The sequence below is a fragment of the Lissotriton vulgaris genome, chromosome 6 (assembly GCF_964263255.1).
Source record: "Lissotriton vulgaris chromosome 6, aLisVul1.2, whole genome shotgun sequence".
Classification (NCBI taxonomy): Eukaryota; Metazoa; Chordata; class Amphibia; order Caudata; family Salamandridae; genus Lissotriton; species Lissotriton vulgaris.
This window is the reverse complement of record NC_141694.1, coordinates 146,206,726-146,221,613: the sequence shown is the minus strand read 5'-3', so window position 1 is coordinate 146,221,613 and position 14,888 is coordinate 146,206,726. Positions and strand designations below refer to the sequence as shown.

Below are 14,888 nucleotides of genomic sequence, written 5' to 3'. Positions count from 1 at the left end.
CCTCACCCACCAGCACAGCATAACAAAGCACAGCATAACAAAGCACAGCAAAACAAAACAAAGCACAGCACAGCAAAGCACAGCAAAACAAAGCACAGCAAAGCACAGCAAAACATAGCATACAGCATCACTCAGCACCACCACAGCATCACTCAGTGGCACCACAACATCACTGAGCTCCACCACCGCATCAATCTGTTGAACCATTCAACAACAACTGGTTTAAATATGTTATCTCAATGTTTCAAGCTTTATTACAAATGTAACAAAGATGTTAATATTTAACTTCTGTTCTTGGATTTGCGTCACAATAAAATACACTGAACATAATCTTCACAAATGTTATTTACAAAAGTTTAAGCTATTGCCATTATGAAGTACAATAACTTTTATTTAAGTATTAATTATTTAAAAAAATTAAAAACCATTGTTATTTGTAATATCAATACATGTAAGTCACGTAAATACAACACCTATTGCATTACAAATGCTATAGGTGTCACATTTGCGAAAGTTATAACTATTGGCATTGTAAATGACAAAGCTATTAATTTTGCTATTTTCAAAAACAAAACATAAATAAAAAATGTGTCATTTACAAAACCAATAGCTCAAACTTTCCTAATACGAGACCTATTGCAAATGCTTGTTGTTATGACCAGGGGTGGTTTCTCCATGAGGGCTCTGGGCTGCGCTCTTCTGAAATTCCTGCACATTTATATAAAAACATATTAACAACCCCTTGTCTGCTGATGACGGAACTGCTCCGTCATCAGCTGCGGTGGCGCTGTGCTGCTGACGGAGCAGTTCCGTCATGGCCCGCTCGGAGCGCCTGCGCGGCATGAATTCCGCGCCTGCGCTGAGTGTTCCATGGAGCGGGGCGGGGCATGACGGAACCGTTCCGTCATAAGCACAGCGCCACCGACGCTGGTGACGGAGCGGTTCCGTCACCAGCATGCGACCTCCGCGCGGCCGTCCCACCCCCTTAGCACTGCGGCGGAATAGCCGCCGCAGTGAAAGGGTTAAATCGATTTAATTAGAGATGTGATCGTATCTCTAAATAAATTCATGTATTTAAGCCTAGGCTGCCTGTCCTGCCTCACTCTGAAGCAGGAAGCCAGTCAGTAAATCAACTTTCTGAACTGTAATGCAGGATGAAGGACTTCTTTATTTTAATGGTCTAAGTATTGTATGCACTCTGTAGACCAGTGACTCAATCGGCATCAAGGGTTTCTGGCATGGGAGACTACATACTAGCGAGACTTCAGATGTCAGTCATTGAAAGGCCTAGATCTCACCTTTTCGTCATACGTGAGAGTGGATGCAAGTAAGTCTGATCTGGTGCCTTCTTCTCGGTAATAGTGTTTGCATGCTAATGTTGTGTTATGTGTATTGTGCTGACTCCCCTAATCATGCTAACCATCCATACTGTGACACCCCTGGCCAGATTGCTAGCTCAGTTAGAAGAGGAGCTACTGTAATTGTTCCCCCGTGAAATGGATCCAAACAAGGAGCAGGGTTCTTGTTCCCTTGCGGAGTTGATCCAAATATGAGTCAAGCAAGGCAAATAATATGTGCTTACAGTGTACAGTTCTTTGATGTATGACATTAAAACTGGCCTTGTCTTCATGCCTCTATGCTAACACGTGTGCCAAAAACATGGATTGAATTGCAAAAAATGAATGCTAAAAACGTTAAGGGAATCTTCTCAGCTATTTAGTGCCTCTCTTATTCCACATGCTTTACTTTATCTTGCATTTCCCAAGATTTACCTGCTAACCCTGGCGGCAACTCAGCTGCGGTGCGGGTGTTCTAATGCGCGGGCTGGGCCGCGTTGACCAATGGAAGTGCACAGCACTACCGAGGTGGTGCTCACGACGGCTGTTGGCTGACAGGCGCACTTAAGGGGTTAAACTATTTGATGTTTATCTGTATTTTGCTTAGTGCATACTTTGAGGCTTGAGCCATGCCTGGTGTTTAAGAGGGTGTTTGAGTGCGCAGGCCTTAAAACTGAAGTCAAACAAGTGCCTGTCAGTGGATTGGCCTCTGTACAGAGCACAGTGCTTGATGCATTCCATTTGCAACTGAATTCTGTGGGTATGTGTGATGGGGGTACACAGATGTCAATATTTGCGAGGCAAAAGTATGAGAAATTAAAGTGCTTACATTTAAGGGAGTGCAGTGCATGTTTGGGGCAGTGAAGTGACAAATTCGAGGAAGTGCGTTCTGGGAAGAGTGCAAAGAGGGTGCTGAAGAAGAGAGGTGGCTGAATATGTGAGTATGGACAAGATGGAGGAAAAAGAGGAAACATATCTAACAAAGCAGACTGAAGGTCAGAACTCCTTCCACAGGCCTCGATGCTATTTAATTCACAGGTTCCGAATTGAAACGTTTCCCAGCCTAATTATTTATAATAAATCATTGTTCTTCATTTATCTTACATCAATCATCCTGACAGGCTTTAGGTGTATGTCATTTATCTGGATACAATTACATCAGAGAGAAACCAAAATACTGGTCAGGTGGCACACTATGGGAATCATAGAAATGTATTTGATATCTTCTTTTATAGAGAGCCCCCACCTAAAGACCTGTCTGCACACATTTCTATGTGATTGGTTGCAGCCAGCAGCTATGGGTGCTTCTCGAAGTCTGGTTGGAGCATATTTTTCCACAGTTAATGCTGCAGGCAAGCAGAAATTTTAATGGGCTAAAGTTGTCATGCTGTACATTACTTTAACTGTTGAACATATTAATGCAGGAAGATAAGGGGCAGTTTTTAATGTGTTTAATATTTCAAGACTATACGTTACCACTGCTTTATTGCTACATTAATTTGCTTTAAAATGCACCATTTTTTTTCTTCTTGGGAGAGGGACTCACCCTGGACCGCAGGTTTGTCCATTGAACTTGTTCACATCGCTCGTTATATAAAAATCATGCCCAACGTTTATGCCACACCACTTTCAAAGGTCACCAGCTCCCATTGATTAAGACTGGTAATAACAGTGTTGGACCATCTCTTCACCAGGCTGGGGCAGGTACCACAGCCTGGAAGATTGGAACCCCTTAGCTATGGGTGTTAAAAAGGACTGGATCCAGGCCTAGTTTTGTAGATAAGCGAGGATTATGTAAATGAGTTCAATTGAGAATAATTTAATTTCCAGTTCATCTTGTGTGGATAACACGGAGGTCTGTCTTTGGGATCTGGTGCTCCCGTTCCTTGTTTGGACATTCTGTCCCGAGAATAGGCCTCTGCTATAGTACTCTTGTTTTACAGTGATGTAAAACAATCCATTTAACAAAAGTAAGCACTTCCTTTTCTACTAGAATGGCATGTACTTATACTGTGGCAGGAAGGTCTGTTCTAAAGTACAGTATGTAACACCATTACCACTCGAGGTAATAGTGCAGGAAGTTGTCCAGTCCACAGAATGTATGGTATTGCTGCAACCTAGACTGGATGTAAAAGAATACGGTTTCTAGTTTTGGTTAAGGAGAGGGTGGTTGTTGGCTGACTTCAACTGCGCATCACGGCGATCTGAGTTCTGAATCCATAATTATCATTTGTACAATCTGTTATGGCAAATATCTTTATCTCCTTATGTGCTAGTTGTGAGCATCTAGAATTTGCAGTAGGGCCAATCAAAAGCAGTAAGTGAAAAATGTCATAGAATTAATTTTTTTTCTCTCTTGTCCCTTACAGATTACGCAGTGCAAATATTCCATGATGCAATGAAGACTGGAAAGTTTGACTGTAACCTGAAGCCAGACACACGTCTACCAATGATGTACATTGATGACTGCTTGAGAGCTACTCTGGAGGTTTTAGAGGCCCCTACAGAAGCTCTTAGCATGAGGACTTATAACATTAATGCAATGAGCTTTACTCCTGAGCAGCTCGCTGAAGAGGTTCGGAAACACATGCCTGAACTCAAAGTGTCGTACAGCGTTGATCCTGTCAGACAAGGCATTGGTGAGTTTCAACTGCATTATCTGCTGCCTCCACCTTCAAGATTTCCTTGGCTTTAGATTTATTTTATTTGCAGAGTTTTGTAAGCTCTGGCTAGACCCGGTAGTATCCGAGTGCTTTACACGGGTATTAGCGAGATACAAAATGACAACAGTTACAAGCCTAGTTTCACATAGGAAAAGAAAAAAAGTGTTACACTTAACGAGTTACTATAGCATAGAATACCATATACACACACACACACACACACGTCCACGTCGTAGGGGAATGGTAGGTAGAGGGTGGGGAAGTAAAAAGGGGTGGGAAGATCATCAGGCCAGGTAGAACTGGTAAAGGGAAAAGTACTTCAGGGGACGAAAGTCAATGTGAAAGTCAAAACAAACCGGCTAGGAGATCAGCAAACTTAACATCAGTGTTGCAGTGACTGAGCAAGATGTGAGGGGTGTATGAGACCTGAGGTGGGGGGGGGGGGGGTAATCATGCAGGATAGAGGTGGGGGGGGTGGTTATCATGCAGGATAAAGGTCAGTCAGGAAACATAGGGCATAGTCCAGCGGCATGTTGACTCAGATTGAAGACACCAAAATGGAGGTCACGGGCACCAATGGCAGGACATGCAAAAATACAAACCACAAGGGAGCTTGCTCCATGGAGTAGGGCTGGGAGGGGGGGGGTGCAGCCAATGGAACAAGAAGGGCAGGAGGTTGCTGATCAAACTTAGGTCATTTACATGCACATGTTTGGGGCAGCAGACTTGTCGCTTCGGTATGCCACAAAGTCAGTTAAGGCACCCAGGCAGTAACCCTGGAAAAGGGGGGGGGGGGCAGCAGCAGGGACCAAGAGGGCGCTCTTACCCAGACTTGAGAAGTGGAAAACAAGCTCGGGCAATTGGATTGTAGTGTGCGGAACTCTCAGATGCACCCATGCTGGGGGAAACAACACTCACTTGTTCCAGTTGCCATTCCGGAAGGCGAAGCAGGGGGTCGGGCCACTGCGGTTATTACAAAGCAATCCCCCACCATCCCACAATGGCTTCATTTCAGACAGCCAAGAAATCTTATATGAACAACTTAGCACCCTTACTTTGGCCAAGGCTTTGGCATACAAGTAAATTGATACTTGTATAGCACACTACTCACCCGCAAGGGTCTCAAGGCGCTTGTACGAATACTGCTGTGGAACCCATCCTGGCTTTCCCTGTGAGGCGTCCACTCCTGGGCACCCCCGAGGTGGAGGCCAGGCATCCTTAGCGTTGTGGGGGCCGTTGTGGAGGTTAAGCAAGCTATTGCCCAGAGTTGCAGAGTGGGACTCCATGATTGGAATAGGCACAGAGGCGAGAATTATCAGGTCTGTGGAATTTTTTAGCCCAAGACCCACCGAGGCGGGGAATTGAACCCTGGTCCCGGGCTAGACCTCTGCATCAGGGTCTGCTGCTCTAATCATTGAGCCATACTCCTCCATACAAGGAGAGCTCTGGAGTAATCCAGAGATTTTTCCAAAAAGCCAAGGGTCTGAAGCATGCTACATCCTCAAAAGTGTGGCAGAGGAATTTATGGTGATGATTGGGGCAAGCCTACAAGCCTACTGTCGACCTCAAAAATGTATTCTGAGCAGAAATTATTGGGGACAGATTGCTAAAGCTCCATATTTCAGCACCATACATAATCGCAGGCAAGATTTTGGAAGCATATATTTTAACAATGGGGGCAATGGGCTTGTTAGGCACAACCTGTGCTCCTTGGTCAGTGCACTAGCTAACTGGGTGTGCTTTAATGCTAGCATATCAATTTGGGGCTTCAAGCTCCAATTTGTCGCTGTATGTGACCCCCAGGTAGGTAAAAGCATCTGTCTGATCCAATGGGTCGCCATCCATATAAACACGTGTTCTAACAGACTTCGACCCATGAAGCACCATGAACTTGGTTTTCCCTATGTTCATCTCCAGCTCATGTTCACGACAAAACACCTCAAAACGAGACGGTGCCAGTTGTAATCCCTGTCTCTTCTTGGATATGAGCAAGGTGTAATCCGCGAACATGAGCAGGGGGACTTTTGTGCCAGTTAAGATTGCCGCATCAGTCGGGAAATTTACAAAATACTGGACCACCCTATTTATAAATAAGGAAAACTGGGTGGGAGCCAGCACACACCCCTGTCTGACGCCCTTACACACTCAAACCTGTCTGTGACCTCCCCTGGTTTGCCCCAGTGAACCTGTGCATAAGTATGTTTGTGGAGTTTAACCAAGATGGCAACCAGTTCATTAGGCAACCCCTGTTCTGAAAGTACTTTCCACAGTTTTGCCCTTAGCACAAGATCAAAAGTGGATCTAAGATCCACAAAAGCCGCAAAAAGCATGCCCCGCCTAAAAACACCTCCTTCCAGTACAGTAGCACAAATCTGAAGGCCTGATCCAGGATCCCTATATGTAACCGAAACCCTGCCTGTAAGAGTTAGGATGTCAGCTTCAGTCATTCAGCCCTGTATTCTCCCTAATACTAATTTTGCTATGATTTTCCGAACAGCATCGATTTAGACTAATTGGTCTGTAGTTGGCTGGAGCAGAGTGATCACCTTTCTTGTAGATCGGTAAAATGTCTGCTCCGGACCAAGATTCTGGGACTGGTGCTCCACTAGCTACGGCATTTACTAGTAGGGTTATGTATGGGACCCAAAGATCTTGGTCGTGCTTGAATAAATCTGCTGGAATGCAGTCAGGCCCTGGTGCTCAACCACTCGGAATCCCTTTCAGCACAAACTCCACCTCTTTATGTGAGAACTTCAATGGTTCATCAAAACTGAAGGACGGGACAACCTCAATATTACTGTTGTATCTGAAACTGATTTTCAAAGTATGTCACCCAATGCTGTGGCTCAACAGGGTTGCTCGGTGTCTGTGATTGCAGGTAATTCCCCCACTTTAATAGATGCCAAAAATGGGTCATATTACGACCATTGCAGGCCTGTAACAACTCCTTCCAACGGTCTTTATCCCAAGCTTTTTTAGTTTGACTCTGCATTGCCTTATAGGTAACCCTCCATTGCTTGATGTTATCCTGTGATCTAGGTTTAATAGCTTTCACCAAAGCTTTTTGGGCCTGTCTACAGCTATTGTTTTACCACAAGCTAGGCCTCTGCAATTTGTCCTTTTTACAGGGGTTGGCTTTAATAAAATACTTTTTAAGGCCCTTAAAGACTTCACTGTGGATACTCAGTAAATTATCATTGAGCACCTCCTTTGATTCACAACCGTTGAGTTTTAGCAGAGAGCTTGAGACCAAAGCCCTAATATCAGCACAAGTCCTCTTGTTATTGGCTACCCTAGGCCACTGTACCCTTCTTTGATCATTGGAAATAGTTGCATTCACCTGGTCTATAACACCTTCCCTCCTAGAGGATCTACTAAAACTACTGTCATTAAATGTCAGGACCAAGGGATTGTGGTCGCTTTCTGGCCTACTTTGAACCAAGATATCTAAAATAGCAGGCCATGTCGACTAATATATAGTTAATGCGGCTGCCAGATCTGCCATTATCAAACTTCTTCGCACCCTGCCTGTCTGACTGTGTCATACCATTGACCGCCCTCAATCCCTTGTCCAGGCACAAGCTCTTCAATTGGAGTGCAGCCTCGGACCATTTCCTTATGGGTTGTAGGTCCAAGTAGGGAACATCCCACAATACATCCACATCTTTGGTGATCTTACCATCCTCCAGGTGTAGGGGCTCAAAACATGTATTAAAATCACGAGCAATGGTCCGGTTATTAAATGTATCCTCCTGGTTCAGATGACTTTCCAGGATTGTAACAACTTTAGAACTCCTGCGACCTGGTAGGCCCCTTGAATATACATTATATATAGTCACGTCGAGGCCCTTTGATGAACTAACCCGGATAGCCATAATGTCAGGGCTGTTAATAAAAACCTCTTCCACCCTTATCCCCTCAAGTTGCTGCTCCCAAAAAAGGCAACCCACCAACTGGTCTGCCCCCTCGGTCCCTTAGCTGCTGGTTTGAAAAAATGTAAATAAACCACATGATAAACTCCCACAGGCCAAGTCTTTTGGAAGGCCCATACATCCATGTGTGTATGTATATGTGTGTCTATACACCCACTCCTCCCGGAACAACGGTCGGGTAGGAAGGTGTATTGTCAAATACTGTGTATGTGCCATTGTTGAATATCCTTATGAGGTGGGGTGTGTCTACATCACCTGTGAATCTTTTCCTCTTACATTGCTCTTCAATTTTAGACACTTGGGAGGGTCCAGCTCCTCGCTCTATTGGTCAAGCCGCGCCGCGGTAATGTTTGTTGAGCCCCTGCCTTTTTAGAGAGATACTTTTAAACGATGCTAACGCACAATGCATGCATAACACTTGTAACTAGTGATTTCCTGGTAAGGAAGGGTTTGAACCTAACCAAGAATAGAAACCTTTCTTTACTGCAGCATACATCTAAAAATAGGTATTCTTCCCAGATTGTGACGATAGGAGTCGCCCACCCCAAACAGACCTTTCTGGACAAGGCAATGTAGCCGACTAAGTAGAACCCACCTGTATCTAAGATGGAGCAACATCGGATCCTCTTCTTGCCATCACTATTTTATGTGTTCTAGTGCATTGTGGGCTAAACCTAGCTGATCTGAATAAGAGTGAAGTCTGCTGACTGGGATTGCGTGAAGCACAAGGCCAGGTTGGACCTGGCCGGGGGTTTGTACTGTTACAAGGGCTGTCAATGTGATGGGCTTTCCCAGGAAGTAATCTGTGCTTCCCTAAACTTTAATGTGCCCTCTGAGTGATATTGTAAGAATGGATTCTTTCCCCAAGGAGTACTCTGAGTCCTAAGTGATGTGGTGTTTGCCCTATCTTACAACTTTCGATGAAGGGTATTGCAGGAACCGGGCTTCCTTGGAAGTGTTCTCTGCTTCCCAGTATGTAGCTGTCCTAGCTGACACCCATGACATGAGAATGGGTTTTTCCAGGAAGTACTGTGTGATTCATTGAACTTTGCTGTGTTTGTCCTGAGTGATCTCCATCTAGGAGCGGTATTGTATGAAAGGCTGCTGCTTGCTGAATCCCTCTGTGTTCCTCCTAGCTGACAGCTGGCCGATGGACTTTGATGACAGCAATGCTCGCAAAGACTGGGGCTGGAAACACGAGTACGACCTTCCCGAGCTTGTGACCACCATGCTGAACTTACTTAACACGGACTCCAGACTCGCACGGGTCAACTGAATCGTACATTGGACCCTGCTCAGTGAAAGGAGGACCAGGAGGCTACGTCTGAATTCATATTTTTTAAAGAAATGTTCTAATTCTGCAAGCATGTAAATGTGTGTATATAATGCTGCACAAACCCCCACCAATCCATGTGCTTCGTTTGGTGACGGGGCAGTGTCAGGGTGACTATGTCCACGTGTACTAATGTTTCAGGTGAAATAACTCGCATTGATAAGGTGTCATCCTACAGCTGCCCTGTAAAAGGAGTGCATTCTTGGAAGCCATCTTACTTGAGGCAAATTAACTACCAGCCACTGTTAATGTCACTATTGATGTTGAGTGTTTCGTTGAGGCTCCCCAAAAAACGTATGTAGTTCACTATGTATGTACCTGGTTCCAAAGGCTGGAGATGCTGTGATTGCCTTGGCAGAGTGTAGAAGCAAGACAGATTTGCATGCTATACATTTTGCACCCACTTCTGCGAATGGCTCATTAAATGAAAAGGACATGATGCCGGTTGGTAGCGTCCATTGGTCCCCAATGCTCGAGGGTGGCGAGCAGATCTAAATCCCCTTTTGCTCTCTGCCAGTGCAGAACTCTGTGCTGACCTCCCCATCAAACAATGTGTGCAGGGACTGGAACGCATGATTGTCTGTCTGGCCTGGAGGTAAAAGTGCTGACCCGCTGCTTCTCTGTTCAGTCAGCATTTGACAATGTATTGTGACACAATGTACAGAAATGTGTGGGTACAGCTTAAAACAAAGATTACAATAAATGTAAAATCAAGTAAGTGGCAAGCACGCTTCTCTTAGTTAATAATTCACACGTGTATGTTTATACCATTCCAGTGAAATTAAATGCGGACATTTATAACCAGTGTAGTAACACACACTTTCCCTCGTTTATCACTACAGTTTGAAGGTCAAATTATTCATGATTACCATAATCGTGTGACTGGCGTGAGAACTGCTTAGTGTCTCTAGATTTCATTCTAGAACCGTCTGACAGAAGAAAAAACAAATTAGGTTTGCACTGCATGCATATAACCCCTTATTCTCCATATGTGGTGCTAAACCTTCAACACATGGAAAAATAGCCTGGCATAAACCACACATGTAGGTCTGCTGACTGTAAAATATGTACTACCGTTGTTAAGTGTGGCGCGGTGTCATGACTTCTTCGAGGCTTGACCTTTTACGGGTCATGGCCCCTCACCACACTCAGTATGTATATGCAGGTTTTAATATGCTATTCGTTACCATTCCTGTGTACACCACCCCATTCCTTTTGTTTCACTACTGATCTGTGGTAATGTGCCACCATTCTGCTGCCAGGGGCTAAAATGAGATTTAAAAGGTCAGTCACTCCCACATTTAAGCACAGCGAGGAATTACAAAAGCATTAGTATTTCCTCAAGTGTGGGTGCTTAAATACTTGAATGAAAAACAGGAGGCCTGGAGAGCCCATTCCTTTGCACAGCAGTCAACAGTTCACATCCCCGCCAGTGTCACCAGAGCAGAAGCTCTAAAGTACAGCAGAAGTTGAGCGGTACTGGTGCTGAACACTAGTTACACCTGTGCCCTGCACATATGCATGTTTGTAGATAGAGTGTATATATTCCTGCTCGGGTGTCTTTTCCTCCATGTACAATTAAATGAGAAATATTTATTATGAGTATTAAAGAGTGTGGGACAAAAGAATTGTTGCCTGATACTTCTACTTGAAACCTAAATTAAATGTTTGGTTTTAGCTTTACAGGGTCAGACTGCAGAGGTTTTAGCCAGTAGTGCACGGTGGCAGCTCTACTCTTAGGCACATAACGAACACCTTTATAGATTTCTATCATATAAGAAAATGTCCATAATAGTTGACACTTTTAGCATTTTTTTTGCCCCTTTAATCAAGCAGTGATTTGAGCTTTAAATAAACGAACTTCACTGGAAGAGGAAGCCTGTGGGATTTAGGGAGGGTGCGTCTTTTGCAGCTGAGCGTTTCTCATCCAGAGTTTTTTGTCAAACCCATAGTCTTGGCAAACATTTTTGTTCCCTTGCAGCTGGTGTGGGTTCAATGCTGACCGGTTCAGCCAGGGCACCCCCTTTTCTCACTGTTACTCGGATTTTCTTTGTTGATTAGTTTGCCAGCACCAAGGTGCTCTTAATCGTTTGTAGACCATAGAGTGGGAGAGAACACCTAAAATGCCTCTAAAGGCCGTTGTACGTAGAGGCCTATGTCGTCAGCATATAGACTAGCAAGACATCCTTAACAAATGAAATCATGTTGCTGGTCCATGAGGAACTTGCAATGCGCTCTTGGACTCATGAGATTCTATGTAGCTGATACCCATGAGGGAACGTCCTCAAAGTGGATACTGGGGCTACAAAAATCAAGATTGTCGAGAGAGTGTGCTTTCAGCTATTTGTTATAAATAACAGGTAGGACAATGTCCATGTCACAAAACATTGATCAACCTCCTTGGAAATGCATCTACATTGTAGGGACCCTGAGACCAATGGGCAAACTTTTTTCCTTTTCCACTAAGGACTGGGCGATATGGGTTAATGTCTTTTTTTATTAGCTGGAGGTCTTTCAGAACAAATCAGTGCAAAACAATGCTTGTTGGAAAGCGACACTGTATTCTCATCAGGTTGTCGGTAAATACAGTGTACAGTTTCTAATCCTTGCAGCACAAATACTGCAGTTGGGCTATATAACCAAGGTTTTTAGCAATAACGAGGCCACACAACAGCTGTGGTGTTTGTGTGGGTGGCGTGTGTGAAGATAGTAAATGATAGTAAAACTCAGAAGAAATGATTTGGGTCATGTTAGTTTACTGCTGTAATCCTGCAGGTCATGCTTGAATAAAGTCCTGAAAGAAGTGGCCTTTGTTGTCCTTGGTTTCCCTCCCAAAGACACATGCTGGACATCATGGGACGAACACCCAACAATTTCTCAGATGTGATAAGTCTGTTTCAGGTGTGGCCTAACTTTTTCCATATTTTCACTTAACCTATATAAAATAGACCTGCATGCAGGCCATCTAAATGGCTGTGGTGATCCTGAAAATCTATTATGGATTTTGCCCTCCTCACCGTAAGTTGAAAATCCTTCAGGTATTTGGTTTTGGTTCTTAAATGTTGCACCAACGGTAAACAATGCTGTAATTATTTGCTATTTAAAAGCTTGCATCGCCTTAATAATCTCCAATTCGGTGATCTAGTGCACTTGTTCAATTTTTGTGGGGGATTAAAGTTGGAAAACGCTGTGATGATTACTCCTGATTTCAGAAAACCATCAAAGAAAACACTGACTATATCTTTTCTTAGTCCTACAACTTGCTTTTTCTGGAACTTGATGTATCTGTCCAACTCTACTCCTAAATTAATACATTCACTCAGATTGATGCACCATTTATTTAACTATTGCAAAACTTAAGGGGGTAATCGATCCAGTTGTTTTGCCCAACCTGCATGCTAATGAGGATGATTGTAATGCCACTTGTCCTCAGTAATGGGGAAACCCCTTATCCCTTAATTCAGTAGCAGAAAGGTGTACCAGGACAAGTAAGACTATTCATAATAATTAGGAAGAATCCTTATAATGAAGCCAGTATTTATTTCGCATGATGGAAAATATAAACAGTAACTCTTCAAAGATCAGAGTCATTCAGGAAAGGAATAGAACAAAAAAGTTTGTGAGGTACAGCCAAAACTTGTTTCGCTCACCTATCTTATTGGTCTACGTGAACTGGCCAAGACTGCCTTTCCCTCGACCATAAGAACCTCCTTTTGATTTTCTATAAAGATGGACTAATACGGTTCGATCGCATAATTGCAGAACCATGAATCATTATAGTATCTGCGTGAAAAATGACTAGACACCTTGACAAAGTCCCAGGCTTACAGCTGATAAGAGTGCGAAACACTTTGGGTATGCCTCACAAATTTTTTCGTTTCGTTCCTTTCCTTTCCTGAATAACGCTGATATTTGAAGAGTTACTGTTTACCTCTTCGTGCGTGCAAAATAAATAATGGATTAATTATAAGGATTCTTACTAATTATTAGGAATATTCTTACTTGTCCTGGAACACCTTTGTACCATCTATTTAACCACCATTGCTGAGCATATAAAAGTTTCCAAAGAAATCTTTTATATAGATGCTACATTTGGTTCACCTTCTCTAGAGAGGAGTCTGTATTACGAGAGCAGGAAATTGGATTTTTTTTGGGCAGGCATCACCTCAATATGACTTTCCTGCCTTCTGCTATGTGTGATACACTAAGGGTTTCTGACAAACCATATGGGGTGTCAGTACAAGCATAGATGCTTCCAAAGTGCAACAGATGCTGATTTCATGAAACCTTTGGAAGACCTTGTCAATCTGCCCAAGCTGCCATTATCTGCCTTCCTACTTGGTTGGGATTGTCTCAGGTGTTTACATAATCATGGTTCCAGGATGCTGCAGTATGCCACCTGCTTTGCGTTGTAAGGTTGTCCTGAACTACGAAAGGTAGATCGTGTGCAACAGTTTAAAACAGCATTTGATACTAATATACATGATGGGACATTACAATTACATAGAATTTGAAATTATAACTTTAATTTATTAGAGCAAAATCCTACTTTGAAGAAGTGGTGGCCTGCAGTGCTAAAATTTGTAAGGTTATCAAGATAGTGGAACAGAAAAATGAAACGAGTACATTTTCTTGCAAGGTGTTATTTGAGGGTACCTCTCTGCCAATGCTGTTAGAATCCAAGACGGTCAAGAAGGAAAACCACAATCTCGTGTAACCTAGGAAAATTCTCATTTCATCCAATTAAAATGTGCAGTTTATTATGTTAATGTCGGAATTTGTCAAAGCTTTGTAGGTCCACTAGATACTCACTAAGAAAATGATTTTATCGCTTTAAATGTTGCAAAGTTCCACGGTAAATTTCAGTTCTGTCTTCGCAATGACAACTATGTCCACGTGACCTGGCGACTGATAACTAGCCTTAAGCCTCCAAAAACCATGCCATCTGTTAAGACATTACTGGTCAAGAAATCTTCCTAAAGGACTTAAAACGTTTTTTGCAGCAAGGCCCATCCCTGACTGCGCGTTCCTGCCCTTTCCCTTGTGCTGGCACTTTTTGACAGCCTAGCGCCAACACAGGTACCCTTACACCAGGGTGTCGGTGTTGCATGCAGGGTGATTGTTTATGCACAAAAATAATTCTGAGAGGCATATTCCACATAGAAAGAAATGAAGAGAAATACCAATATTTCTCCTTGTTATGCCTCACCTGGAAAAGTACATTTTAGACACATCCCCAAGTTTACAAGTTTTTGTAAATCTGGGGATGTGTCAAAATCCATGGGAGTTGCATGGGAACACCCACGGAATGCCTACCCACGGCAGAGTAACGCAACGCAGTGATCTGCACTGCGTTGCCCCAGATTTTTTAAGCCACTCGGAGCCACACACCGGCTTTGCCTTGCTTCAAAAATCTGACTGAGGTTTGCATCATGCATGTACCACGTCGCATGGTGAAAGCGTGACAGAACTCTCATAAATGAGGCTTTCAGTTTTCCAAAAGCAATTGTAGCCCTTATGACAACAGTGAAAAAAAACGGTTACTCTGGTATTGTGTGAAGACGCTGCCAATGATCGTCACACGCAAAACTATTTCACCAGGGCATCAAAGAGGCCAAAATAG

The 14,888-nt window shown here is 43.5% G+C and overlaps 1 protein-coding gene across 1 annotated transcript in view; it reads left to right on the top strand.

The window, feature by feature from the left end:
* The window catches only part of LOC147706931 (L-threonine 3-dehydrogenase, mitochondrial-like), a 34,505-nt gene extending 22,437 nt beyond the window's left edge, over positions 1 to 12,068 (top strand). Inside the window, exons 8-9 of the mRNA XM_086926183.1 lie at positions 3,707 to 3,976; positions 9,069 to 12,068. Of these exons, the coding sequence (XP_086782309.1) occupies positions 3,707 to 3,976; positions 9,069 to 9,208 (410 nt within the window). The 3' untranslated portion in view covers positions 9,209 to 12,068. The remainder of the gene's footprint in view (positions 1 to 3,706; positions 3,977 to 9,068) is intronic.
* Positions 12,069 to 14,888: the final 2,820 nt, after the last annotated feature.